At 58.6% G+C, this 25,138-nt stretch overlaps 1 protein-coding gene across 1 annotated transcript in view; it reads right to left on the bottom strand.

Annotated features, from left to right (window-relative positions):
* Nucleotides 1-25,138, bottom strand: part of LRP5 (LDL receptor related protein 5) — a 102,690-nt gene that overhangs the window by 27,181 nt on the left and 50,371 nt on the right. Inside the window, 6 exon segments of the mRNA XM_042904775.1 lie at nucleotides 832-1,016; nucleotides 2,343-2,569; nucleotides 3,304-3,593; nucleotides 4,893-5,109; nucleotides 14,415-14,586; nucleotides 16,028-16,424. Of these exon segments, the coding sequence (XP_042760709.1) occupies nucleotides 832-1,016; nucleotides 2,343-2,569; nucleotides 3,304-3,593; nucleotides 4,893-5,109; nucleotides 14,415-14,586; nucleotides 16,028-16,424 (1,488 nt within the window).

The following is a 25,138-nucleotide window of genomic DNA, read 5'->3' as shown; positions in this document are numbered from 1 at the left end:
GGGGGGGGGGGGGTGGGGGGAGGGCGGCGGTGGTGCAGCCCGTCTGGAGCGGAAACCAGGATGCTGGGGCTGGGGGACAAGCCATTCAGCCAGCCTGTGCCTTGGTTTCCTTACCTGTGAAATGGGCACAAGCACGCCCACCCCGGGGAGCAGCAGCGATCAGGAAATCAAGTTCTCCCCCTCACACAGGGCGGCCCCATCACCTGGTGCGTTACCGAGAGAACTAACATAACCGCTCCCCTCCAGCGGAACAGAGTCTAGACTTGCACGCCCCGCCCCTACTGCTGGGTGACTTGAAATGAAGCATTTTTTTTCTCTTTTTTTACCTAATCCCAGGATGTCGCGTGTGGCCTGTGAGTGGTCCCAGCACAATGTCCGGCACGCAGTAGGTGCCCAGGGTCCAACGGAGATTAAACGTGTAGCCCTGGAATCTCTCTGTGACCTTGGGAAGATCCTGTGACCTCCCTGGGCCTCAGTTTCCCCATCAATGAAAGCCTACGCTGTGATACTGAAGGAGCAAACTGGACTCCTGGCACACGGCTTAGCTGGGACACGGCTCTCAGTAGGTGTGCAGGAAAGAGCTGTCACCCGGGGCCTCTGTCAACATGCCTACGGCCACAGCACCAGGGGGTGGAAAGGGACAACCCCAGGAGAAGAGAAGGCTGGACGAACAGCCAGGGTTGTGTCCACACCTCCTGTGGGGCCTCGGGACTTGCAGGCCAGAGGGGACGGTGCAGCGGGGGCTGAGAGACGGCCAGCGCCCCGGCCCAGCGATGTCCCATCGCCGCAGGCCAAAGCCCCCGGCCCAGCAGGACCCCGCCTGGCCCTCACCCAGCATGTCGGACGACTCGATCATGTTGGTGTCCAGGTCCGTCCAGTAGAGACGCTGGTCAGCGTAGTCGATGGTGAGGTCGTTGGCCCGGCCCACCTTGTCCACCAGCGTCATGCAGTTGGTCCCGTCCATGAAGGCCCGCACGATCCTGGGCTTCCCGCCCCACTCGGTCCAGTAGACGTACCTGGAAGACACAGGGAGGGCAGCTCGGGCTCGGGTGCGTCCTCTCTCGCTGCAGGGCAGCGGGGGGAGGGACACGACCCCCCCATCTCCTCTGCGTGGCCCCCACCAGCCTGGAGAAAGCCACATCAGTGACATCCCTTCAGGAAGCAGGGACGGGGCGACGTGCTCGCATCCCTCCAGATGCCGTCACCGGGCTGCCTCCCGAATTCCCACAGCAGTGCACCTGCAAGGTTAAGTGCGAACGCACCCGTTTACAGACACCAACTGGGTGCACAGATGGGGTGACCACGTAGCAGAATATCCAGGCTGGGACACTTTGGTAGCAGAGACAAACGCGAATCAAGCTGGCCAGGACGCCGCGGTGACAGGGGAAGCCAGGCTGGGCAAGACGTGGGCAAGTCAGGGTCCCCTCCCTCAACGAGGGCGGAAGACAAGCATGCGGGGCCGGCAGGCACTGCGGGGCCAGGATTCAAACTCAGCTCTCCTGCCCCCAGTGGGCCCTCCTTCCCTTTTCCGCAGCAGCTCCACAGAAGGAAGCCCCATTCCAGAACCGTGTATTACTTGCCCTTCTGCTAAAACCTGGGCCATTCGCTCTGCGCTGTCGTCCTAAAATCTTTCCTTCCCTAACAGAGCGTGTGACAGGCAGGGTCTGGGGCGTGCCATACACATCACTGATGCTTTAGGGGCGAGCACTGTGTCCGTCTGCACTCTGGTGCAGAGGGAGACGCGACCCTGGCCGCTCTGGCCCCAGTGCCCGGGGCAGGGCCCCCAGGCCGGTGGCAGATTAAAGTGGGTGCCTTGCGAGGCAGGTGAAACTCTGCCCAGGAGGCCTATAAGACGCCCTTTGCGAGCAGGCTGGAATCCAAGGACCTCAAAGCCGGCTCTGAGATGGAAAAGTCCGGCGACACGTGGCGGGGGAAGGAGCCCAGCTCTGCTCTCCCTGGCTACGTGACCTTCAGTAAGTCACTCAGCAACTCTGAGCCTCGGTTTCCACATCCGTAAAATCAGGGACGAAGACACTTGCCCCTCGCAGGCCCCCCCAGATGCTGTGCCGAGACAGCTCACGTAAAAGTACCCAGCGCGGCACCCGACACAGTGGCCGCCACTCCTTCCCTCGGCCTCAGTTTCCTCTCTGTGAGATGAACTGGATACATCCAAGGGTCCTACCAGCACCGGCCACCTCAAAGCTAGCGGGGGTCATTACCGCTCGAATCACAGAGCGCCCGCTGGACAGCCACCCCCCCCGGCCACGGGTCATCCCACGCCGGCTGACGGACAGAAGTGGGAGGGGACAGAGACGTGTGTGACAAGCAGAAATGGCTCTCACCCTTTGGTGGGGTCCAGGGCCAGTGACCTGGGGTTGTCCAAGTCCCTCCACACGAGGACCTGCCGGAACTGCCCGTCCAGCCGGGCCACTTCGATCCTGTTGGTCCCCGTGTCCGCCCAGTAGAGGTTCTGGCCCATCCAGTCGACGGCCATGCCTTCCGGGTAGTCGAGGCCAAACTCGATCACGTGCTCCACGGAGCTCCCGTTCATGAAGGCTCGGCTGATGGTCTGGGGGCAGGGGAGGAGGCAAGGGCCACGGGTTAGGAAGCGGCATTTGTGCAGACCCCTAACCAGGAGGTGCTTGGCCCACCTGGAACGCGATACCGACCACGTCTGGGGCCAGATCGTCACCAGCGACAGTTTTCAAATAAACGCTTGAAATGCAGCCAAATACAACTTTTTGTTAGGGGAAAAAAAAATGACTTGGTGATATTTAAACATTTACATTTTATGCGCGTATGCATATAGACACGTCCTTTTATCCAAACATCTACCTCGTGACATTTTATCTGGAGGAACCAATGTAACGCAAAAGATGAGACGCTGCCGAAACGTCAGTGAGGCTTGTGCACAGAGGTGTTCACGACCGTGGTAATGGGGGTGGGGAACTGGAAGCCACCACAGCATTTAAAATAAGGGAATGGTGGGGCGCCTGGGTGGCTCAGTGGGTTAAGCATCTGACTTCGGCTCAGGTCATGATCTCACAGTTCGTGAGTTCGAGCCCCGCGTCGGGCTCTGTGCGGACAGCTCGGAGCCTGGAGCCTGCTTCGGATTCTGCGTCTCCCTCTCTCTCTGCCCCTCCCCTGCTCATGCTCTGTCTCTCTCTGTCTCAAAAATAAATAAAAACATTTAAAAAAATTAAAAAAAAAAATAAAAGAGAACGTAAGACCTTTGAGGCAGGGCCGTCACCGGCAAGGTGTTCACGGCAAAGCCGTGCACGTAGGACCCCTTGCAGACTGTACCTTCAGGCTGACGTCCGTCCAGTAGATGTGATTGTTGGACACGTCGAAGTCCAGCGCGGAGGCCTCCTTGACGCCCGTGAGCGGGATGGCCACGTCATTGTTGTTGGTCTCCAGGGAGATCCTGTGGATGGCGGCCCTGCTCGTGAACACCAGGAAGGCCTCGGGGACGATGCAGGTCTTTGTGTCGCTCAGCAGCTCCAGGCCGATGGGGCAGCCGCACTTGGTCGCGCGGGGCGTGAAGAAACACAGGTGGCTGCAGCCCCCGTTCTTGTCCGCACACGGGTTGGTTCCTGGAAGGAAGCACAGCGGCTCTGAGCACGGGCAGCCCGGAGAGAGACGCGTGCCTCGATCTGCCATCACACGTCCCTTCATCCCCGCCGGACGTCGAAGGGGGACACGAGGTGGGGATGACGGCCACCGTCCAGGGAAGGGGCGGTGACAATGACCCGGTGTGTCCGAACTCACGCCGTCCGGCCAGCAGCCTGGGAGGTGGGGGCCGTGCCCACCCCCGTTTTTCAAGCAGGGAAACGGAGTCCTGGAGAGGGGACAGGTGACACAGGAAGTAGCACAAATGTAAGAGTGCCACGTGACGGGACAAGTTACCCTTCCCTGGGCCTGGACTCCTGGCCCGCGGACCGGACCGATGCCCCGGACGGCCCCTCCAGTTCACCAATGCTCTGCAGCCTCCCACACTCGGGAGCCGCCCAGGGCCGCCAAAGGAGTCTCTTCTTTACAAAAGCAGACGGCACTTGACATGATCATTTATTTTTGGCCAGCCTGTTATTCTCACCTGCTGGGGTGCTGCTAAAAATCGGCTTTTAGTGTTAAGTATTTCAGCTAAAATAAAAGAATCTTTTTCCCCATCCCTCTCAGTAAATCCTCGGATGAGAGAGAGACAGAGAGACGAACCCAATTTCTCAACTTTAAATCATATCCCACGGAGACATCTTTTTTCCTAGCTGTTGGGTTTTATTTTTTGTTTTGTTTTGTTTTCTTTTTAAACACTCACAGGCGGGCCTCACCTTCGAAGGTGGATAATCAACACGTTTCAAAAGGCGACTGGTAAAACTAAGGGTACCAGCCCCATCGTCTCTTTACCAGGAGTGCGGGTCGTTGGACAGTAAGGCCCTTCCCAGGGACAGAGAGGCACCCCACACCGCCCCACCTCACCGCCAGGCCGCTGCCCAGCTGCCCCTCTGCCAGGCAAACCTTGCCGCCCCCTGCTCCCCAAATTCCAAGCTCAGGTGACCTCCCTCGTGTTTCCAGGCCAGGCATCCCTAACATCCCAGCTCTGACCACTGCCTGTCTGCAGAGCTAAGGAGGGTCTCACCCACTAGACTGTGAGCTACTTGAGGGCAAGTGATGGATCCTCTCTGGTCATTCATTCATTCATTCATCCCCCAAAGGTCTGTTGAGCACCTCCGAGGTAGAGGTGCTGTACTAAGTACAGAGCCCCTGCCCCCATGGAGCCCAGAGACCCGCCCCTCCACCTCCCCTACCACACCCAGACGGGGGGGGCCACAGCCTGCCGCTTCTCCCTTGTGCCAGTCGGCATGGCTGACCCGTGGCTGGAGGCTGACCACACTCACCGACAACCTTGGCCACGTTCACAGCCTTGAGCCCCATCAGGTCGGGCAGCTGGTCGATGATGACGTCCCGGGTGGCCTTGACCTTGTGCACACGCTCGATGCTGCGCCGTTGCCAGTCGGTCCAGTAGATGAAGTCCCCTAGCAGCGTGAACCCGAAAATGTGCGGGAGCTTGTCCTCCAGGAGCGTCCGCCTCTTGGTCCCGTCGACGTTGATCACCTGCGGGATGGCAGGCGCAGCTGTGAACCGGCCTCGGGCCTGGGCTGCCTGAAGTACGACAGCTCCCGGGATGCTCGGCTCTGCCCTCGCTGGGCCAGGATACAAAGCCGGGCGGCATGGTTCACTGGCCCAGCTGGACGGATGACCTCTGCGGTGACGGAGCTGGCTCAGGGCTCTCCCCGCAGCCTCCCCTACCTGGGTGCGGCCGCCGTGCTGACAGGTGTCCCCTCCCTTCCTGTTGGCAGCGGCTGCCTGCAGCACCAAAGTGCGGGCCTCCGACCAGGGGCGGGCTGTGACCACAACGTCTGCCCACACGCAGCTCTGGCAGACATCGGATCACTCTCTCGACACAGACTCGAGTTTCAAGAGGCTGGATTACTAACACGCCGTGGGCCCTGGGCAAGACCTTCCACTTGTCTGTGGACCGATTTCTTGCTTGGTCGGGACCAGACGAACTCTGAGTCTGATGACTTCTGGCCCTGAGTCTAAGCCTGTAGCTCTAAGACACTCTCCATCGGCAGGCCCGCTACCGGCCATTTGCTCTGAGATAGAAAAACTCAATCTTTTTCTGGAAGAATCAGTGCTGAGGCAAAGCGTTGACCACAAAAGCCACAGAGGAGAAAACTACTGTCAGATGCAAAAACGCCTTAACCAACCGAAGCACACAAATGGGGTAAGATGTGATTCCGATGACAGGTGACCCTGCAGAAGCTGACGCTGAAAGGAAGACTCGACAGAAACACGACGGCGAGGCTCTCCGGCTCTCAGGCCAGGATGAAAGAGACATGATGAATGAAAGTCAGGTCCCAACAGGCCTCCCGCAGCCAGATTAGATTTCCAGCTCATCAAGAAAAGTGATAAATCCTCTGTTTCGCAGGTGGTGGGAACGTAAGACAGATCAAATTCATGCTGAACAGAAGAGACTTGGGTCCTCTGCTGTTGGACAGCAGAGGACAAAACTGCTTTGGTCACCTGGGAGGGGCAGGGAGCTCCACGTCCAGCCCGGCCAGTCCCTGCACCCCGTGGACCTCACTTCTCCACCTGTAACTGAGAGGAGTGGCTGGGGTCACCCAGGGAACTTAACCAAAGAAAGAACAACGGCCGGGCCCCGATCAGAACCGGAAGGCCTGGCCCCAGTACGGATCCTGAATGCAGCTCCACACAGGTGGTCCCAACGTGCAGCCCAGGTGAGAACACCAGATTAGGTGATGCCCTTGACCATGAGCTGGGGAGCTGCCAGCCTCGCCCAGGAGGGAGCTCAGGTTGTATTGATTTCTGTGCCCACCTCTGGGCACTATTTCCGGCCCCTCTGGTTTCCCTCCTTCCTCAGCTGGGAATAACCAGGTCCGGGGAAGCAGTGGTCCACACGGACGGCACATTCACGCTACAAAGAAAATCATCCACAGCTAGAAAAAGAAAAAAATCACGACTCAAAGCTGTAATATACCAAAATGTCAATACCGCCTTTAAGAGATTTTTCTCTTCCTTCACTCTTTCCATATTTTCTCAACTTTCTTTAATAACGGAATTCCAGACATAAATAAATACACGTTCTATTGAACTCGGGCAAGAGAGTACATTTTTCCTGGCTCAGGAGCAATGAAAACGAGCCCACGGAGGACACGGGGCCAGCAAGGGTGATGGCGTTGGCTGCAGCCCGTCCTCTCTCCCCGCCTCTGCCCCTCCTCGGCCGCCCAGCTGCGCCCACCGCCAGGGAGGGGAAGGGTCCCGCACACTGAGAAGCCACTCTACAACCCCGATCATTTTCCATCCTGGCTGCAGAACCCACGAAGCACCTCGAAGGCTCTCCACCAACACTCCTAATACTTGAAAAAAATTAACGATCCCAAAATGACTTTCTTATTAAAAAAATTTTTTTTAATGCTTTTTTTTCAGAGAGAGAGAGAGACAGAGCATGAGTGGGGAGGGGCAGAGAGAGAGGGAGACACAGAATCTGAAACAGGCTCCGAGCTGTCAGCACAGAGCCCAATGCAGGGCTCAAACCCACAGACAGTGAGATCATGACCTGAGCTGAAGTCAGATGCTCACCGACTGAGCCACCCAGGCGCCCCCCCTAAAGTGATTTTTTATGGTGGCTTTCAGCACACCATGAGCAAATCCAGACCATCCGTAAAAGTTAACTCTGCTGGACGGGGCCTTTAGCCAGTCCTGGAGCCCCAGAAGAGTTGGTCTACCGGGAGCACCCACGTCTCAATATTCCAAATTTCCTAGAGCCCTAAGTGGCGCTGAGGGTGGGGAGACAAGACCCAGGGCACATGCTCATCTGACTCCTGCGAGGGTAACGCATCCACACGAAGTCAGGAATAACGGAATCGAGTCTGAACACCCGGGAATGTTGGAGCCAGGGGAGGGCATGGGAGACAGATTTTCCAGGTCAAGCGCTGACAAACTTTTCCTGCAAAGGATCATAAATATTTTCAGCTTTGCGGCCATATGGTCCTTGTAACGCCAAGAACAACCACAGGGAGTGTGTAAAGGAACAAGTGTGGCTGTGTTCCAGGAGAACATCGTTGGTGCAGAAAACAAAAATTACTTTCTGGACGCTGAAATGTGAATTTCGTGTCACTGTCACATGTCACGAAATAGCACTTTAATTATTTTTTTCAATCATTTAAAAGGATAAAAACCATTCTCAGTCTGAGAATGGTACAGAAACAGGCAATCTGGCCCACAGACTGTAGTTTTCCCCCGCTCTAGAATAGAGGGGCCTGTGCCCTGGATTTTCAGGAAAAGAAACTAGTCGTTTTCAGGAAGTTACGGCAAAAATGCTCACGCAGATACCAAAGGCGCCCGGGGGCCAAACTTGCTCTCTCTGACCCGTGGCTTCTGCCCTCCTGTGCTTGGCCAACTCCACGGTCCCAAAGAAGCCCACGCTCAGCCCAGCACTGAGGGGAAGACGCCACACAGGTCTGTGGGGAGGCCCACAAAATGTGGGCCCCAGAAAGTCACCTGGCTGTAGTTTCCTTACACCGAATCCTCTGTTTCCACTGACTTAGTCACGCAAAGAGATATGAGCCCAAGACCAACCCTTTGAAAGCACACGTTTATAGAAAAAAGGCTTCTGTCTTCTTAATAAAAAAAAATTTTTTTAACGTTTGTTTATTTTTGAGAGAGAGAGAGCATGAGCAGGGGAGGGGCAGAGAGAGGGAGACACAGAATCCGAAGCAGGCTCCAGACTCCAAGCTGTCAGCACAGAGCCCGACGTGGGGCTCGAACTCCTGAACCGTGAGATCATGACCTGAGCACCCTAAGATTTCTGTTTTCTGATGGAATCATTATCACAGTCAGACATAAACCAGACATAAATTAAAACTGCCATGGTTATTTTGTTCCACGTAATAAAAAAGATCTTAGACACACACTTGCGTGCACGTGGCTCAGCTGCCGGGATGCCCTGTGCTCTAACTTCTTCCCTGGGGACGAGGGACACACGGCCAACAGGCCTCGAAACCATCACTCTCGCACTGAGTTTTTATTCTGGTGGCACCGGAAGTCGCCTCCATCGACTCAGGAAATGTCAGGAGCAGGGAGATGCATAGATTTTTAACTTCTCAGTCCGTGATTTACCCCCAGCCCACCGGCCAGCCTGCCCTGCCTGGGTACTCTGTCTGAGAGCACCAGCAGAGGTCAGCTGCACTGTCCCAGCCGGAGTGAGACAGCAGGGGGCCTCAGAGAGCCCAGACGATCCAGGGCCCCCAGCAAGTCCACGGCAAGCCACACGCTGGTGACAGGTGACACTTCATGCTGCAGAGACAGGCTGAAGAGCCGGGGCTGGGGGTCGGCCTGCAAGACCATCGTCAAGTCAGAGCAACCCAGAAGGAAAGAGCCGAGGAGGAAGCTTTACAGACGAAGCCTTCAAGGAGCGAGACCACTCCTCGCTTCTACTCAGTAACGGCTTAAACCACCCCCCACGGACACACACCACAGAGCGTGCAGACGTGAGGCTGCTTTGCGCGTGTCCAGCCGTTTAAAAAACTTTTCTTTACCGTTTATTATCGAGAGACAGAGAGACACAGAGCGTGAGCAGGGGAGCGGTAGAGAGAGGGGGAGACACAGAATCCGAAGCAGGCTCCGGGCTCTGAGCTGTCAGCACAGCTGGGGCTCGAACTCACAAACTGTGAGATCATGACCTGAGCCGAAGTCGGTCGCGTAACCAACTGAGCCACCCAGGCGCCCCAGCCGTTTAAATGCTTTGCCTATTTCAGCACTGATAATGGGTACAATTCCTCCCTCTACTCTAGAAACAGGAGGCACCAGAATCCGCACAAATAAGCTGGAGGAGAAGGCAGGGCATCAGAACAAGTGCGGCCAGAAAAGCAGCCGAGGCGCCGTCTGGGAAGCTTGAATGTCACCCCCCAGCACCCCGTCCCCTCTCCCCAGCGTCCCCCTGGAGCACTGACTGCCCCCGACGTGCTGCACTGTTGTCCCGTTATCCCGCGTCTATGCCCCCATCTAGGACACACGCCCCCACCAGGGGGCCCTCTGTGCCCTGCTGCTCTCCCAGCACAAGGCGGCATTCAGTAGACCCCGCAGAATGAACAGGTGCTTGCCGAGGGGTGGGGACGTGATAGACGGCACTGTGATGTGACGGGAATTCTGTTCAGGGACCGGCTGAGCAGCCACGGGAAAGGGGCACCTGCCTGGACAGGGACGAGAGGAGGGGGCCCAGCAAGGGGCAAGTGGGAGCCACAGAGCGCGTGTGGGAGGGAATGATGGAAGGGCGTGGGAGCGGGCACTCCTGACACAGAGCCCGTGTGTCTTGAGTCCCCACCGGGGGTTAGCAGGCGACCCCCACGCCAGCTGCACCCGAGAAAGCTCCCATCTGCTCTGGGAACAGCCACTCGCAAACAAGCGGAACGGCGATAATGGTGCTGATGACTCAGTGACTGAGCGGGAGCACCAGCACTGGACGGGCTTCGAAGGTGCTTCCAGCCCGGAGAGGCGGCCTCCGGCATTTAGGAAAGGCAGACGCAACCCCGTGTGGCCAAGCGCAGGGGACAGAGACTCGTCCCCATGCACGAGGCCGCCGCACATGGCAGGAGGGAACTCCGGGCTTCCGAGGGAGGGGACCGGAGGGCAGCTGGGCACGGGGGCCCCGGCAGCACTCGGGACGGAAGGAGCTGCTGGCGGGAGGCCCCACGCTAGGCTGCCATGGGACTGGCGTCTGCCAGGAGGCACGGACAGAGAGAAGTGTGGGGCGGCGCAGCTCAGGTGAGAGAGAGCTCAGGGAGGCAGTGCGTCCGGTTGCTTTAACGAGCCAAGTGGACACCCTGTGACCCAGGCCCTAGGAGCTGCAGCAGGTCCGAGGAGGAGGGAAGTGCTCTCGCGGTTGGGAGCCCCGCAGGGCAGGGAGGAGAAGGGCGAATGCCCAAGCGGATGGTGGGAGGGGGGGGCGCGGCAGGCCTGGTCCTGAGAAAGGCTGAGCACGAGCTAAGGGCACCCATGGGGCAGGTGCCTCCAAACCCAAGGGCTCCAGACACAGGAAGAGGGTTAAGGAGGTGTCCCGGGGCATTCCTAGCCCAGAGGGGTGGGAAACTATGGGGCCGCTATGGGGACGGTGTCCACAGACCTCAGCCCCTGCTCATCCCGGAGGGCTCCAACCCGCTCGTGTTGGGGAGGTCGGGGCCGCCCCCCAGAGCGAGCCCGCCTGCCCCCATGGTGGGGGCCACCCCGTGACTCCCACCCATCGTGACGGCAGCCAGCTGGCCCCCTGAGGGGCTGGCCTGCACCTGACGTCCAGGACAGGTGTCACAGACACGGCCAGCAGGAGGCCCCACCTGGAGGGCAGTGCGGACTCTCCAGCGATTCAGCCTGTCCCGTAAATCCCACGTACGTGCTGCTAATGCCATCCAGATGCCTCCCCGTCTGCTCAGGCCGGCATTTCCAGACCTTTGTTCTCCTCCCAATGCAGCTGATCCTATAAAGTCCTCCTCGGGGCCCGATGGCCTCTTCAAAGGGAGAGCCGGCTTATCACCGTCTAAAGTTCCTTTCTTCCAGCGCACACAACCCCACCACGCGGAACGCTTCCTCTCCGCCGGAACGACCCCACGACGTCTGCCCAAGGCCAGTACCCGGGCTCCTCAGCGTCTGGCTTGGCTGCTTCATTGTCACTGGACATAGTTTCTCGGAAGAATGACAGCCGTGGCTGTCCCAGCTTGGCTTCTACGTCCCCTGACCACGGAAAAGCAAACACATCGCCCCGCCCCTCGGCTGTTGCCCCCTGAAGCCCTCAAACTCCCCCGTGACCCCCAGCAGGGGCCTTCTGCACCTGGCCTAGGGGCCTGACCCAAAGGTCTGCCCTAAGGAACATCTGTTGGTCATATTCACCAAGATGGCCCGGCCCCGAGAACACATGGCCAATTTCCTACCACGCTCGGGCGGCCTCCAAGGATGTTCACCTCTGGGTCTGGGGCAGGAAAAGACTCACCGAGTTGACCCGGAGGACGGTCTCCACGTCCGTCCACGTCAGCGGCCCCCCTGGAGCAGAGGTGGAGGGGCGGTCGGGCACAAACCCCACAGCCGGGGTCAGCATTCCCAAAGCGTGTGTCACCAGAGCCACGGCGGGGAAAGAAAGGGACCCCGGATCATATAGTTGGAGAACACTTACCCAGCTCGTGCCCTCAGAGAAGCTCAGAGTATCAAAGGCCCCCCCCCCCCCAACAGAAACCCTGCAGGGAGGTCACCACGCATTTCCAGGTTTGCCTGACCCAAGATTCCCAAACGCTTCTGATTCCGCAGCCCCTGCCTTTAGGTTTTCTGGTGATTAGCTCCACGGGGATAGGCAACGGGATTGCGGTGCGTGTTCCTGGTTCGCCCGCGCGGCCGCTGTGCCTTCTGCTCCGTCCCCTACCCCTGGCCCGTCCCCATCTGCTGCCAGGCTGGCTGTTTTCAGTTCCTCTGGTTCCCTGTGAAACGGTGTTCCTACCTCTCCCCAGCCTTGCACCTCTGCCCTTTCTACAAGGCGACGTTTATCTTCTGTATAGTAACCTGACATGTCTTAGGGCTTGGATGTTAGGTCTGTGGATTGATTCTAAAGGTGGAAAACCAGGGGCGCCTGGGCGGCTCAGCCAGTTCAGCATCTGACTCTTGCTCTCGGCTCAGGTCACGATCTCATGGTTCGTGAGCTCGAGCCCAGCATCGGGCTCTTCGCCGACAGTGTGGAGCCTGCTTGGGATTCTGTCTCTCCCTCTCTATGCTCCTCCCCTGCTTTCTCCCAAAATAAATAAAAGTAAAAATAAAAAAATAAAAATAAAAATAAAAAAAATAAAAATAAAAAAAAATAAAAATAATAAAAATAAAAATAAAAATAAAAAAAAAATAGGGGCGCCTGGGTGGCTTAGTCAGTTAAGCGTCTGACTTCGGCTCAGGTCATGATCTCACAGTCCATGAGTTCGAGCCCCGCGTCGGGCTCTGTGCTGACAGCTCAGAGCTTGGAGCCTGTTTCAGATTCTGTGTCTCCCTCTCTCTCTGCCCCTTCCCTGTTCATGTTCTGTCTCTCTCTGTCTCAAAAATAAATAAACGTTAAAAAAATTTAAAAGTAAAAATAGAATAGAATAGAATAGAATAAAATAAAATAAAATAAAATAAAATAAAATAAAATAAAATAAAGGAAAGGAAAATAAAAAATAAATAAAAGCAGAAACCTACTTACCACACGACTCTGAGCTAGGTACTGTCCCCCTGGACCTCCGTTTCTCATCCACAAATGGGGACCATGCCACATAGCTCAAAATACACGTGTCCATCCACAGGTGGATGGCTGATGCGGCCCATCCATACAATGGCACGCTATTCTGCCATAAAAAGGAGTGACAGGAGGGCACGTCACATCGATGATCCCTGGAACACTGTGCTACGTGAGGAAGCCAGGCACAGAAGGCTGGCTGTCCTAGGACCGCAGTCACATGAAATGCCCAGGACAGGCAACTCCGTAGGGACAGACAGGAGATGCGTGGGTGCCAGGGACTGGGGAGGGGAGACTGGAGACTGGCTGCTTATTGGGTCCGGGGTCCTGGGTGATGAAAATGTTCCGGAACTAGAGAGTGATGATGGTCGCACAGCACCGTGAATGTCTTAGACGCCACTGAGTGGTACGCTTTGAGAACGTGAAAACCGTCATCTCGCGTCACGTTTGTTTTACCGCAGCTCAAGACCCCAGCACGCCGCTGCGGGAGTAAACGGAGCAATGCCTGTAACGTGTCCAGCAACGTCAGCTGGACACACGCAGCCCCAGCCCGCTCCCAGGGGTGGTGGGGTCCGTGGAGACGAAGCCTCCTTGGCCGATCCCGCCGGAAACAAGGGTCTCGTCTTCAGGCTCAGAGGCTCAAGAAAAACTCCCTGTAGCAACAAGATCCCTTTAAAGATGGCCATTTGTAGGGAGTCCGACGGGAAATGGCCACTATTGCAACTGCTTGCGTCTGCCTGGGAGAGGCACCCACGCAGCCCCGAGCCCCCTTCACGGTCCTGCTCAGAAGTGTGGCTGGAAACTCTGCGACACAGACACGCATCGGTGTCCTCACTCCCCCCCCCGCCTCCTGCAAGCTGCCTGGTGGGGGTCTCTCCGGGAAGCGTGAGGGGAGCAAAGGTGACCCCCCCAGGTGGTGATGCCTAAGGCCGTGATGGGACCAGAAGCAGATGAGGATGATCCAGAAGTGACTACGAGGGAGGGAGGTGTCCACGCTGAGGAGAGGCACGAACGTCAGGGGCTTCCCCGTGACAGGGACAAATTTAACTACCGTACTGCCAAGAGCACCTCAGAAAAATACACCCGTGAGCAAAAAGCAAGCTGCCAAAGAACACATCCACGACACGACTTACGTTAATCACACAGAATCACGCAGAACAAGACTGTAACATACTGTTCGCGGTAAAAGGAAAGGTCTTTTAACGCCTGGGAATGCCTCACCAAATTCAGGGTAGGGTCACCTCTAGCCTCCACTATGTTGGTAAGATTTTGTGTCTTAAGTGGGGCGCTGGACGTGTGCGTGTCATTTTTTATTACGGTTTGGTATTTTGAAACAATTTAAGACCCTCGCGTGTCAGAAACGCACCCGAATACGTTATCTTTTCCAGGATCCCGTTTGACCAAATAGCAAAGCACAGACATCCACCTGAGGCCCGCCTGGTACACGTGATGGGCCACAGGGGCGGCCAGGCCTGGCTTCTGCCTACTACTCAGGGCTCGAGGACGGCCAGGCTGGGCCAGGCTACACAGCCCATATTAACACAGCTTCATGAACCAGCGCCGCCCGGGGCTGGGAAGGGGGAGGCAGGGGATGACTCACCTCGATTTTGTCCGTCTTGGCATCTCCCCAGTACAGCTTTCCCTCCTGTAGGTCCAGGGCCAAGCCGTTGGGCCAGCCGAGGGAGGTGTTCACCAGGACGTGCCGCTCCTGCCCATCCAGGTTGGCGCACTCAATTTTGGGGTTTTCCCCCCAGTCTGTCCAGTACATAAGGCTGGAGAAGAAGAACAGGTCCTTAAAACACGGTCTTGTCCCTGCTGCGTCCCCAGGGCCGAGGACACCACCCTCCCCCCGCCCATAGGAGGCGCTCAGGAGACGCTGGCTAACTGCAGAGATGGGCACCGAGCCCCGCACGCAGGACCAGGGGCTCCGCAGAGAACAGCGGTGCCCCCAGCGTGGGCTTAAACTGCACGGGGTCCTTGGGTTCATCTCCCGCGGAGACGCCCTGCTGAGAGACCCAAGGCTGGACGGGCTGAACGTCAAGGAGGAGAAAGGGGTGGAGTAGAACCTTCTTCAAGCAGCTGACGGGCTCCCATGCGCAAAGCGCAGGCTCCAGAGGCAGACAGGCGGACAGCCCCAGCTCTGCCAGCGGGCACCTGGAGCGGGTCACTTCACGTCCTGAGCCTCAGCCCCCAGGGAAGTGACAGAAGCGCCCGACGCCCGGTGGGTGCTCCGCGGACGGCAGCCACGGCCACGTAACCACGGTCACCATCGCCGCGGCTCTGCCAGTCCCCACGAGGGACAGCTCCCAGGTGTGCCCTCCCCGGCCGCCTCCCTCTGTCCTTCCAGCTCCTCCAGGCCATCTGCAGGACGCTGGCCCACATCCGGCCCAGAGGGCAGGAGGCTTCCCCAGCGGACCCCGGCTCCACCCCACCCCTCCCGCCCCCCAGGCAGGAGCTCCAACTGTTCCTCCTCCCTCAGGGTCTGCCAGGTTCACGTTCCTGGTCATGAGCCCCCAGGAAGGGCGCTGCTACCCTCTGAGCTGCTGAGGATGTCAGAAGGGCTCCTACATCGACTGACAAGCTGTTTTCGCAGAATCCTAGAACGGAAAGTTGGAGCCACACGGCCAGATCGAATCCCAACCTCCTGGCTGCGTGACCTGGGCCAAGCCCGTTAACCTCTCTGGGCTTTAGCCTCCTTCACTGTACAACTGTACCTGCCTCTCAGGGTAGGGGTGGGAGGAGGAGGTAAAGATTCAGTGTGTGTGCTGAGCTCAGAAGAGGCCCGGCCCCCCGTACGTAACAAGTAAGGGCCATCGCTTCGGTTACCGTTATCAGCCTAGAAATCACCCTGGTGAACTGTTCCGTTTTACAGGTGAGAAGGGCGAAGCCCGTGGAAAGAAATGACTTGCCCAAGCTCTCGGGGCTCTCCGTACGTGAACACAACAGCCCGTATCAGACCTTCTGAGAGTCTGGTCCCCGGACGGGCAGGAGCAGAACCCAGGGGCTCGTTAGAAACTCAAGTTCTCGGGCCCCGCCCTAGCCCTCCTGAAACAGAAATCTGGGCAGAGGGCCCAGCCACCTGCATTTAAATAAGCCCTCCTCCAGGGGATTCTGATGCAGGAGACAGTTCCAAAACCACTAGTCTCTCTCGCTTCTGGTCAGCCTGCCTCCCAGCCCCAGCCAGGTGGGAGGTCCACCCGCCCCCAGCCTTACCCCATCACGGGGTGCAGCACGATGGCCCGGGGCTCGTCCAGGTCCTCGGACACCAGGATCTTGCGGGAGGTGCCGTTGAGGCGCGTCACCTCGATGCGGTCGGTGCCCGTGTCCGTCCAGTAGAGGTTACGGGCCACCCAGTCGACCGCGATGCCATCTGGGTCGTTGATCTCGGTGTTGACCAGCGTCTGGGCGCCAGAGCCGTCCAGGTACGCCCTGCGGATGGCCCGCACCTCGTCGTCCGTCCAGTACACGTAGCCTTCCAGCGGGTCGTAGTCGATGGCGATGGCGTGCCGGATGTCGTCCACCTGAAGCACGATGTCGGTGAAGTCCGGCGTGTCCAGCGAGATCCTCCGCAGGTCCGTCCGCCGGGCCAGCAACAGCACCTCCTCGGCCCCTGTGGATGGCCAAGCAGTGGGGGTCAGAGGCCCGCAGCAGGGCAGCAGTGGGCACGGCAGGGGAGGGGCTCAGCCAGGCCCCCGAGGTCAGGGCTTCCTCGCAGGTGATCCTCGGTAACATTCGCCGAGGTCCCCCTACATGGTCACCAGTTCGTCTTTGTGAGGGCTCTGAGGCCAGCACCATCTTCTAGATGAGACCATACAGACACAGAGAGGTCAAGCAACCTGCTGAGAGCCACACAGCCACCTGGCTTCAACCACTGTGTAAGAGCCGCTTCCCACTCGGTCCCCCTTCTCCCCTGCAAGCCCCTCTCCGGGCCACAAATCAGTTCCAAATACAAGTCCCACGGAGGCACTGGGCTCTAGACGGCAACTGCCAGCCATGCTTCTCAGAGCCCCGGCGGGGCCCCACCTTCCACAGGCCCAACTTTCATGGCTCAGTCAGATGCCACTTCTTCCCTGAGGCCCTCCCCCCACGCACCCCTCGGGAGCAGCTTCATGCCAGCTAACTGCCTCTGGCCACGTGCCTCATCTAACCACACACGACACTGCACGAGGGGGGCTACCCCACCGACAAGGGGGAGCTCCCTGGGGGCTCCCCTGACACCCCCGTGGCTATAAGCAACCCACCTCTGCCCTGGACCCTCCCTGCTGGCACCTGTCAGAACTCCCCAGAGAAACAGCACACGCGGCCTCATGCTGCACCCCTGGCCTGGACACTCCCTCAGAGCTGGGTCACTGTCCACGCGTTCATTCTGGTCCTTTCTGGTCTCCAGGACCCAGAAAACCAGGATTAGGCCCAGAGACCACTTCTGGAACTTTGGGACCACCTGCCTGGTTTGACGAAAGGCCCAGAACGGGGAAGGACCCACCTCAAGTGGGGCGGCAGGATGGGGACACGGACGGAACGAGTCGAGCACATCTGTCAAACTCAGGCCCCCCGGGCCCAGCCTCTGCAGCCAGCCGCCCAGTCGGGCCACAGCCCTCAAACAGCACACGGTCCCCTGTACCCAGCGCCAGCTTCTTGCCCCAGCGGCAGGGCCCTTGGAAGCCGGTGCCTTGCAGAGTCCATCTGGGGCCCCCGGCCTTGCATTTCGAGTTAAGGACTGTCCTGCTCCAAGGCCCAGAGCTCCTAATCCGAGTCCTCCACTAGAGGGCGTACACGCGGCAGCAATGTCTCTATCAGCCCAGGGCTGGGAAACTGAGGCAGGCAGTACTCAGAAGGTACCCCAAGTGCCTGAGTATGCTGGAAACCTCTGAGAGCTAAACTCAGATTTGGTCCCAGTTTGGTGTGTGTTAGAGGGAGGGAGGGTAGAATTCTGAGTTTCAACGAATTGTCCTCCCCTGGGCCCCAATCCTAGTATGTGGTGTTGACATCTGACCAGTCCTTCAAGGCCCAGGTCACACACCTCCTCCTCCTCTAGGAAGCTGTTCCTGCCTCCCCCAGCCTAATGGATGAGCTGACCACACACACACACACACACACACACACACACACACACCCTGCCATTCTGGTACATGTCCCCTTAGCTCTCTGCAGCCCCCAAAGCCACACCCAGAGCAGATACTGACATCCTAGGACAAGCAGGGAGAATGCAGGGCAGAAACTTCCTGGCCCTGCTCCCACTGTGTGACTCTGGGCAGGTCCCTGACCCTCTCTGGGCTTTGGTCTCCTCGTCGAAAATGAAAAATCAGCCCAACCTGATGGTGTCCGACTTCCTGTCTAGCTCTGACATCAAGGGAACCACAGACGGACCTCCACGGAGGGCGCTGGCTTCATCTGCCGCCACGGAGGGAAGGGGGAAGCCTGCCAGGGCACGGCCAAGAGGGCATCTGCACAACTGTCCAGAGGCTGCCGAGCTCCCAAGCCAAGACCGAGGCAGCTCACTGTGCAAGATGGAAGGCTGTGTGTCAAACCCCACTGACTTCAGGTAGCACTTCCTCCCCAGAGAAAACACTGGCTCCCCGAGGGAAAGCGATACTCGCTCCCAAAACACACGTGGAGACTGTTTCCCCCACCCGTTTGCATGACCCTCCAGACACAATCACCTACAACAGCATAATCCTTGGGCACCTGGGCAGCTGGTTGGTTAAGCCTCCGACATCGGCTCAGGTCATGATCTCGCGGTTCGTGAGTTCGAGCCCCGCGTCGGGCTCTGTGCTGATGGCTCAGGGTCTGGCACCTGCTTCGGATTCTGTGTCTCCCTCCCTCCCTCTCTCTCTCTCTTTCTCTCTCTGCCCCTCCCCCACTCATACACACACTCTCTCTCTCTCAAAAATAAATAAACATGAAAAACAAATTTTTAATAAATAAAAAAATAAAAATAAAATAGCACGATCCTCACACCCTGTCCCGGAGGTATGACCGTGTCCCTTTTTACTGATGAGGAACTGGATGCACAGAGAGGGTAAGCTCCCCACTCAAGGGCACACAGCAGCGAGTGGGAAAATAAGGCGGCACAAACGCGTCAATCCCTGAGGCACAGACAAGAAGCCGGAGGCAGGTGTGCCTTCCAGCTTGGCTCAGTCACCCCACCGGCATCTCTGTAGGCGGCTGTTTCAGGCAGGCCCTGGACCAGGCGCTGGGGGCGGGGGTGGACGGAACAGATGCGGATCCAACCCCCACGGTGCTCCTGAGATCACAGGGCAGAGGCCTTCGGTGAGGGAAGACCATCCGCGAACGGGCACTAGGAAGGAGAGCAGGGGTTTCAGGAGGCCTCCAAAGGGGGCCGGCTGAGACTGAGAGGTCCGGCCTTCAACTCCCAGAACCCCAGATTCCTGTGGCTGTGACCTTGATTCCAGACCCCTCAGGGGCAAAAGTGTGCCCGGCCCCAGCCCTCCTCCAGCACACCCCACCACTGGGGAACCCCATTACCAGCATCCCTTAAAATTAAGTCTCTGTAGCTGAGGCAGTAATTAAGCGCTGAGATAAAACCGTAGGTGATAATTGACTCCAAGGGGGGGTGTCTGACACCCCTTGGGCTGCAGAGCCTTTGAAGTTTTTATTTGAGCTTTATCTAGAAGAATGCAGAGAGCAGAGTCGGGGAGGCGGTCGAGTGCTCTGTCCAGGGCCAGGCCAGCGGTGGGCAACTGCGGACGGAGAACCGCTGGCCTGGGCTCTGCTGGCCGCTGGCCGAGCTGCTGCTCACAGATGGCCTCCGAGGTTGTCTGCAGCGAGGTCTGAGCAGCCTCGGGCCACCTGGGGTGGGCGCAGGGCACTGGGCCGGGCCCCGAGAGGGGGAGGCCCGCCCCCTCCCTAGAACCAGACGCGGCTCCCGGGTAGGAGTTTGTTTAAACTGTTAAGAAACTAACAGTTTGGCCAAATGGTTTTCTCTGGGGTTGTTTAAATAAAGAGCCTGCCCCACAGTGCTGCCGAGGAAAGTGAAACCTCTCCCTTGCTGGCTGGGCAGCGGTCCCCGGAGCCTCCTTAGGGCGGGCTCCTGACCTCTCCCCTTCCTCCCTGCACACACACACGCAGGAAAGAAGGGCAACACCCCTGTCTTGGGGCCAAGTGCGGGGCATGGGGCGCAGGCCAGGCGGGGGCACGGCCTTCCTGAGAGCGAGTGTTCTGAAAACAAAAAAGCAGACCCGAGGCCTGGCCCAATGTCACGGGCACGTCAAGCTCAACACCGTCCCTGCCTGCCAACATCCATCTGGACGAAGCCGCCCTCCATCACAGGGCGCTGTCCCTGTGCCAGGCCCAGGGTCATAGAGACGAGGCGAGACGCAGGAAGGGGCTGCGGGAACACAGCAGCACGCGTTGGGTGGCTTCTGACAGCAGAAACGGATGCCTTCACGATTCTGGAGGACAGAAGTGAAAAATCCAGCTGCTGGCTGGGCCACGCTCTCTCCGAAGGCTCCAGGGGAAACTTCCTGGTCTCTTTCAGCTTCTGGCGGTGGATGCTCCCTGGCTTGTGGCTTTACCGCTGCAACCTCAGCCTCTGTCTTCATACAGCCTCCTCCCCTGTGTTTCTGTGTCTAAATGTCCCTTTTATAAGGTCACCAGCCATTGGATTGGAGGCCTGCCCTACTCCAGTGTGTCTTCACTTTAATGTGGTTACACCTGCAAAGACCCTATTTCCAAGTTAGGTCACACTCGCAGGGTCTGGGGATCCAACAGGTCTTTGGTGGGGGGACATGATTCAACCCATAAGAGGTGGGGAGCAGAGGGTGAGAGGAACATTCAATGCAAGGACAGGCAGGTTCGGGTCGGGGGGAGGACTCCAGGCAGAAGGGGGCGTTTGGGGCAACAGCATAGAGACCAGAGCGTGCCGGGCCGTTTCTGCAGCTGGAACGGGCAGGAACGGGGCTGACCCACCGACACCCCCGGCGAGTCTGATCTGAGCTTGGAGGCCAGGTGCTTGCTAAGAGGTTGACCTGGCCCAGCATCCTGTGCAGGCCGCCGGGCCGGCTCTGAGCCCATGACAGTCTGCAAGGAAGCCTCGCGCAAACAGCACGCTGTGCGTGCAGCGGGAGTCCAGCCACAGGACAAACAAAAGCCTCCCTGGAACAAAAGCCTGGCAGGAAACACACGCAAATGTCCGCAGCGGTTATCTCTGGACCGTTCCCGGTCTTCCTTCTAGTCTCCAGCAGGGGCCTGCACACGTTTCTACAAAGGACCAGACGTAACTGCTCGAGGCTCTCTGGGCCACGACCGTCTCTGTCACAGCCACCCAGCTCTGCCGTTGTAAATAAAGGTGTGCGAGCGAAACTTCACACGTGGACACCGAACCTTGAATTTCCTGTCATTTTGCCGCATCACGAAACGTTCTTCTTGTGATGTTCTTTTCCACCATGTAAAAAACGCCCAAACCACCCTTTGTTCGAAGGCTGCACAACACAGGCAGCGAGCCATCCGGCCCACCGGCCAAGCGAGGTTCGCTGACCCACGCATGAGAAGGACGCGTGCCTTTTACAGCATTAGACGGCGCGTCCTAACAACAACGGCAGAAACCGTGTAAGGAGGGAGAGCAGATAACACAGGGCCTCTCGACCCTCCACTCGATTTTCCTGTAAACCTAAAACTGCCATACGAGATAAAGTCTATTTGTCTTGTAAGTAAACTGAAAGGCAGGCATAGAAGTCCCTAAGAAAACCACCCAGACCCCAGCAACAAACAGGTGAAGGCAAATGAACAGTCAACAAACACGACAAACGGGTTCACTTGGAGGGGCTAGAGGCGGAAACGGCCACAGCGGCCCCCCACCGCCTCCCGGAGGACTGCGCCCGGCACACGCTTCCCGGACGGCAGTGTGGCTCAGGGACCCTCTGACCCCACAACTTCCCCTCTGAGGACCCAGTCCAAAGCAGCCGCTGCAAACACAGGCGGATTCCTGCTCGCGGAGGGTCACCGAGGCCTCGCGGTCACGGCAAACCCAAACCTGCGGACAATCTAAACGTCCCTCCGCGCGAGAACATCAAATACACGAAGGGCCACAGCGCAGTCAGGCGCTAAACGGCGGGCTCTGAAGAAGGGCCCCCAGAGGCGTGGAAGGGGTCGGCCCCGACGCGGCCCGCACACGATGCACACATCACGCAAACCCAGATCTGAACGCGCGTGGAGAGCAGGCGAGCAGGAAACAGCGAAAACGCTGGCAGCAATCTCTGGGCGGCGAAGATACGGGTTTTTATTTTCTCCGTTATTCTGCGTAACGGCTTCCTTTCTATGGTAAACACGAATGTTACTTTTTAACCAGAAAAAACCCAAGACTTTAAAATGTGGTGGGGGTGGGGGTAGGGGTGGGGGAGCGTACTTAGAGGCCTCGTGGTTGCCCTGGGGAGGGGCCTGGGCCCTAAGACAAGGTTTTCTCACTGGACAATCGGGGGATGGGGGCGGGGGGGAATGAAACCGCCATGCGGGGGTGACTTATTTGGCCCTCCAGGATCTGAGCCGAGTGGGAGGGAAGGACAGGAGAAGGGATGGGGCAAGAGGGCCTGTAGCCCCTGACAGCCCAGCAGGAGGAGATTGGCAGGTCGCCCAGTGCGACTTGGGAGGGTTCTCACAGTTAATCCCCTCTGCACCCCGACACGGGAAAGGATTTTTCACGATGAGCAAAACAACACATCCCAGGATGCGGAGGGCCCCCAAGCCCTGCGCCCCCCACCTGGCCTTCCCAGCAGGCAGAGTGGACATCACGGACTGTCCCCACAGAACCCGCATCTCCAAGAAAGGACAGGCCCCTCCCTGCCCAGAGGTTCGCACCACCCCAGGGCGGCTCTTTGCACCCGCATCGTTTCATGCCGGACTCGGGAAGCGGCGTGCCCACCTCCCTTCAGCCCCAGCTCCCCTCGCTGGCCCCCCACCCCCCACCCCTGGCTTCGCATGGGCTCAGGAGCGGGCCTGGAGCCCAGCACGGGCTGCCACCCATGCCACAGGCTCTAAGGCCACAAACGGCTTCACAGCTGGTAGGCAGCTGACTTATTTTTGTTTTTTAGCAATTGATTAAGTTTCTCCGCTGCCCCCTGGGGCAAGCTGTTGGACGAGTGCTGAGACCACAGCCGGGAGCCCTGGCCCAGGAGACCGTGCCGAGTGACCACAGGGGAAGTGGCCGGGCCAGGCACTGGCTCCGAGGGAAACCTGAGGCCCAGCAGCTGTCGGCCGCGTGGCCGCCCGGGAGCCTATGGGAGGTTGCAGTCCCCTAAGAGTGGCCGGGCAGGTGCCTCAGTCTGCACAGCTCTAAAATGGGGGAGTCACTCCTCTGCCCGGGAACCTGGGGCGTCCAGAGCAGCAAGGTCGGTGCCAGCCTCAAGACTTCTGTGCAGCCAGCCCCTTCCTCTCCTATCCCTGGGTTTTCAGCCCCTCACGTGGTCCTCTGCCGCTTGCCTTTCCCCTGCCCCTCAGAGGCTGCCACAGCCCAACGGTCACACCCAGCGTGGACCCTCAGCCACACTTCCTTACTGAGTGACCGTGGGTAAGCGACTTGACCTCTGTCTACACACAGGTAAGAGTCAGGAGTGGATACGGCTTCCCAGCAAAGCTGAGAGGTCCCATGACAAGGTCAGGGAGCCTCTGAGCCCAAGGCCACAGCCCCAGCAGCCCCAGCAGCCCGCAGCCCCAGCAGCCCACAGCCCCAGGGGCATTGAGCACATCCCCGGGGACCTGCCTTGGGCCATGCTCTCTTTGAGCCAGCAGCAGAGACGTGGCCCGAGGGTTCGAGTCCCAGGCCAGAGGGCAGACAGACAGAACAAAGTGTGGTTGGTTGGGCAAATTAAAGGTGGGCTACCCGGTGGGTCGCTGGAAACACAGGACTGCGGTCAGAGGCTATGAAGCAGTCGGTGACACACGATGGAGAAGGCTGGGTCCCACTCTTTGGGCACACGGCTCAGCTCTTCTAAAAAAAACACACAGAGTGCCTTCCTGAGCCCAGGCATACAGCAGGGGCTCCATAAGCACCGGAAGCAATCCTTCTTCCTCCTGTAAAATCCTATTCCGCGGCTCCCAGAGGTGGTGGCGGCCGCACCTCTGGAGCTGCGGCCACGGCTCCTGAGCCACGGCACGTGGCAGGTGCTTGGGCTCAAATCCCGCCTCTGTCCCTTCTTCTGTGGCCGTGAGCTAGCTCTGATGGACCAAACTCCTTTTTTTTTTAATGTTTCTTTACTTTTGAGAGAGAGAGAGAGAGAGAGAGAGAGAGACAGGATCCCAAGCGTGACCACCCAAACTTCTGAAGCAGGCCGCCCACAGCCCCTCCCTCACCCGGCTCCCGTAGGGCACAGAAGAGTAGATTACTCAGAAGTGTGGGTGCCTGGCACCCCCCAAGGCGCACTGTTACTGCTATGGCCCGCCCTGCCCTGGCAGCACAGGCAGGATGCACGGGGTGGGGTGACCCATGAGAAAGTGCTGCTGCTTTCGCTCAAAGGTGGTTGGGCTCCAGCCGTTCGCATGGTTCGTGCACCGCACCTTACAGTTTGTAAGGCCCTGCAGGAGACACGACCCCATTTGATACGCCCAGGTCAACGAGACACGGAGAGCCCGCATTCCGTCAGGTCACAGCCACATCGTGCAGGGTCAAGGCCGGACTCAGACGCCCCAGTCCCCGCCACACCACGTCCCCCCAGAGGGGACAGAGGGAGGCCCTTCTTGGCGCAGTCCTCAGTGCCCGGCTCTAGCAGGACCCAAACACCTCAGCTCTTGCCACGGTAGATGCTCCTGAAGATACCTAATCGATCCCAGCGTTCGTCCAGGGGCTGATGGTGGCCCCCTGGGAAGCCAGGATCCCTCCCAGCTTCCCTCCCTCGAAGTGGGTGTGGGAGCACATCACAGCACTTCTCCCAGGGGGGCTGGGGCTGTCTGAATGGAGACCCGAGGGACTGTCAGGTGAGGAGCCCCAGACAACAGGTGCTCGAGACAACAGGCATAGCACCGGCAAAGGCAGATAGGCAGGTGCTCAGACGGTGGGCTGGAAGGGACCGAACTATCCATTTCAGTTGGAACAGGAGGCAAAGGGTGAGAAAGAGCCTCCTGGCCTCTGTCTGCTGATAAGCCAGAGGCCCCGGCGTCCGCCCGGCACATGCAGGCCATCAGGTCACTGCCTGCGGGACACTTGCGGTTGGGGAAGGTTGAGGCACTAGGACACGGTCATTAGAAGCAAGACGGAGGGCGTGCAGCCATCACCAAAGCCAGAGGGGGCCCGAGGGGTGCCTGGCGGGTGGGGCGGGGACAGGGAAGGCCTTTCTCTGGCAGCCCGGGGGTTCCACCAGGGCTCGGACGTGCAAA

The sequence above is a fragment of the Panthera leo genome, chromosome D1 (assembly GCF_018350215.1).
Source record: "Panthera leo isolate Ple1 chromosome D1, P.leo_Ple1_pat1.1, whole genome shotgun sequence".
Classification (NCBI taxonomy): domain Eukaryota; kingdom Metazoa; phylum Chordata; class Mammalia; order Carnivora; family Felidae; genus Panthera; species Panthera leo.
This window is presented reverse-complemented; position numbering and strand designations above follow the sequence as displayed.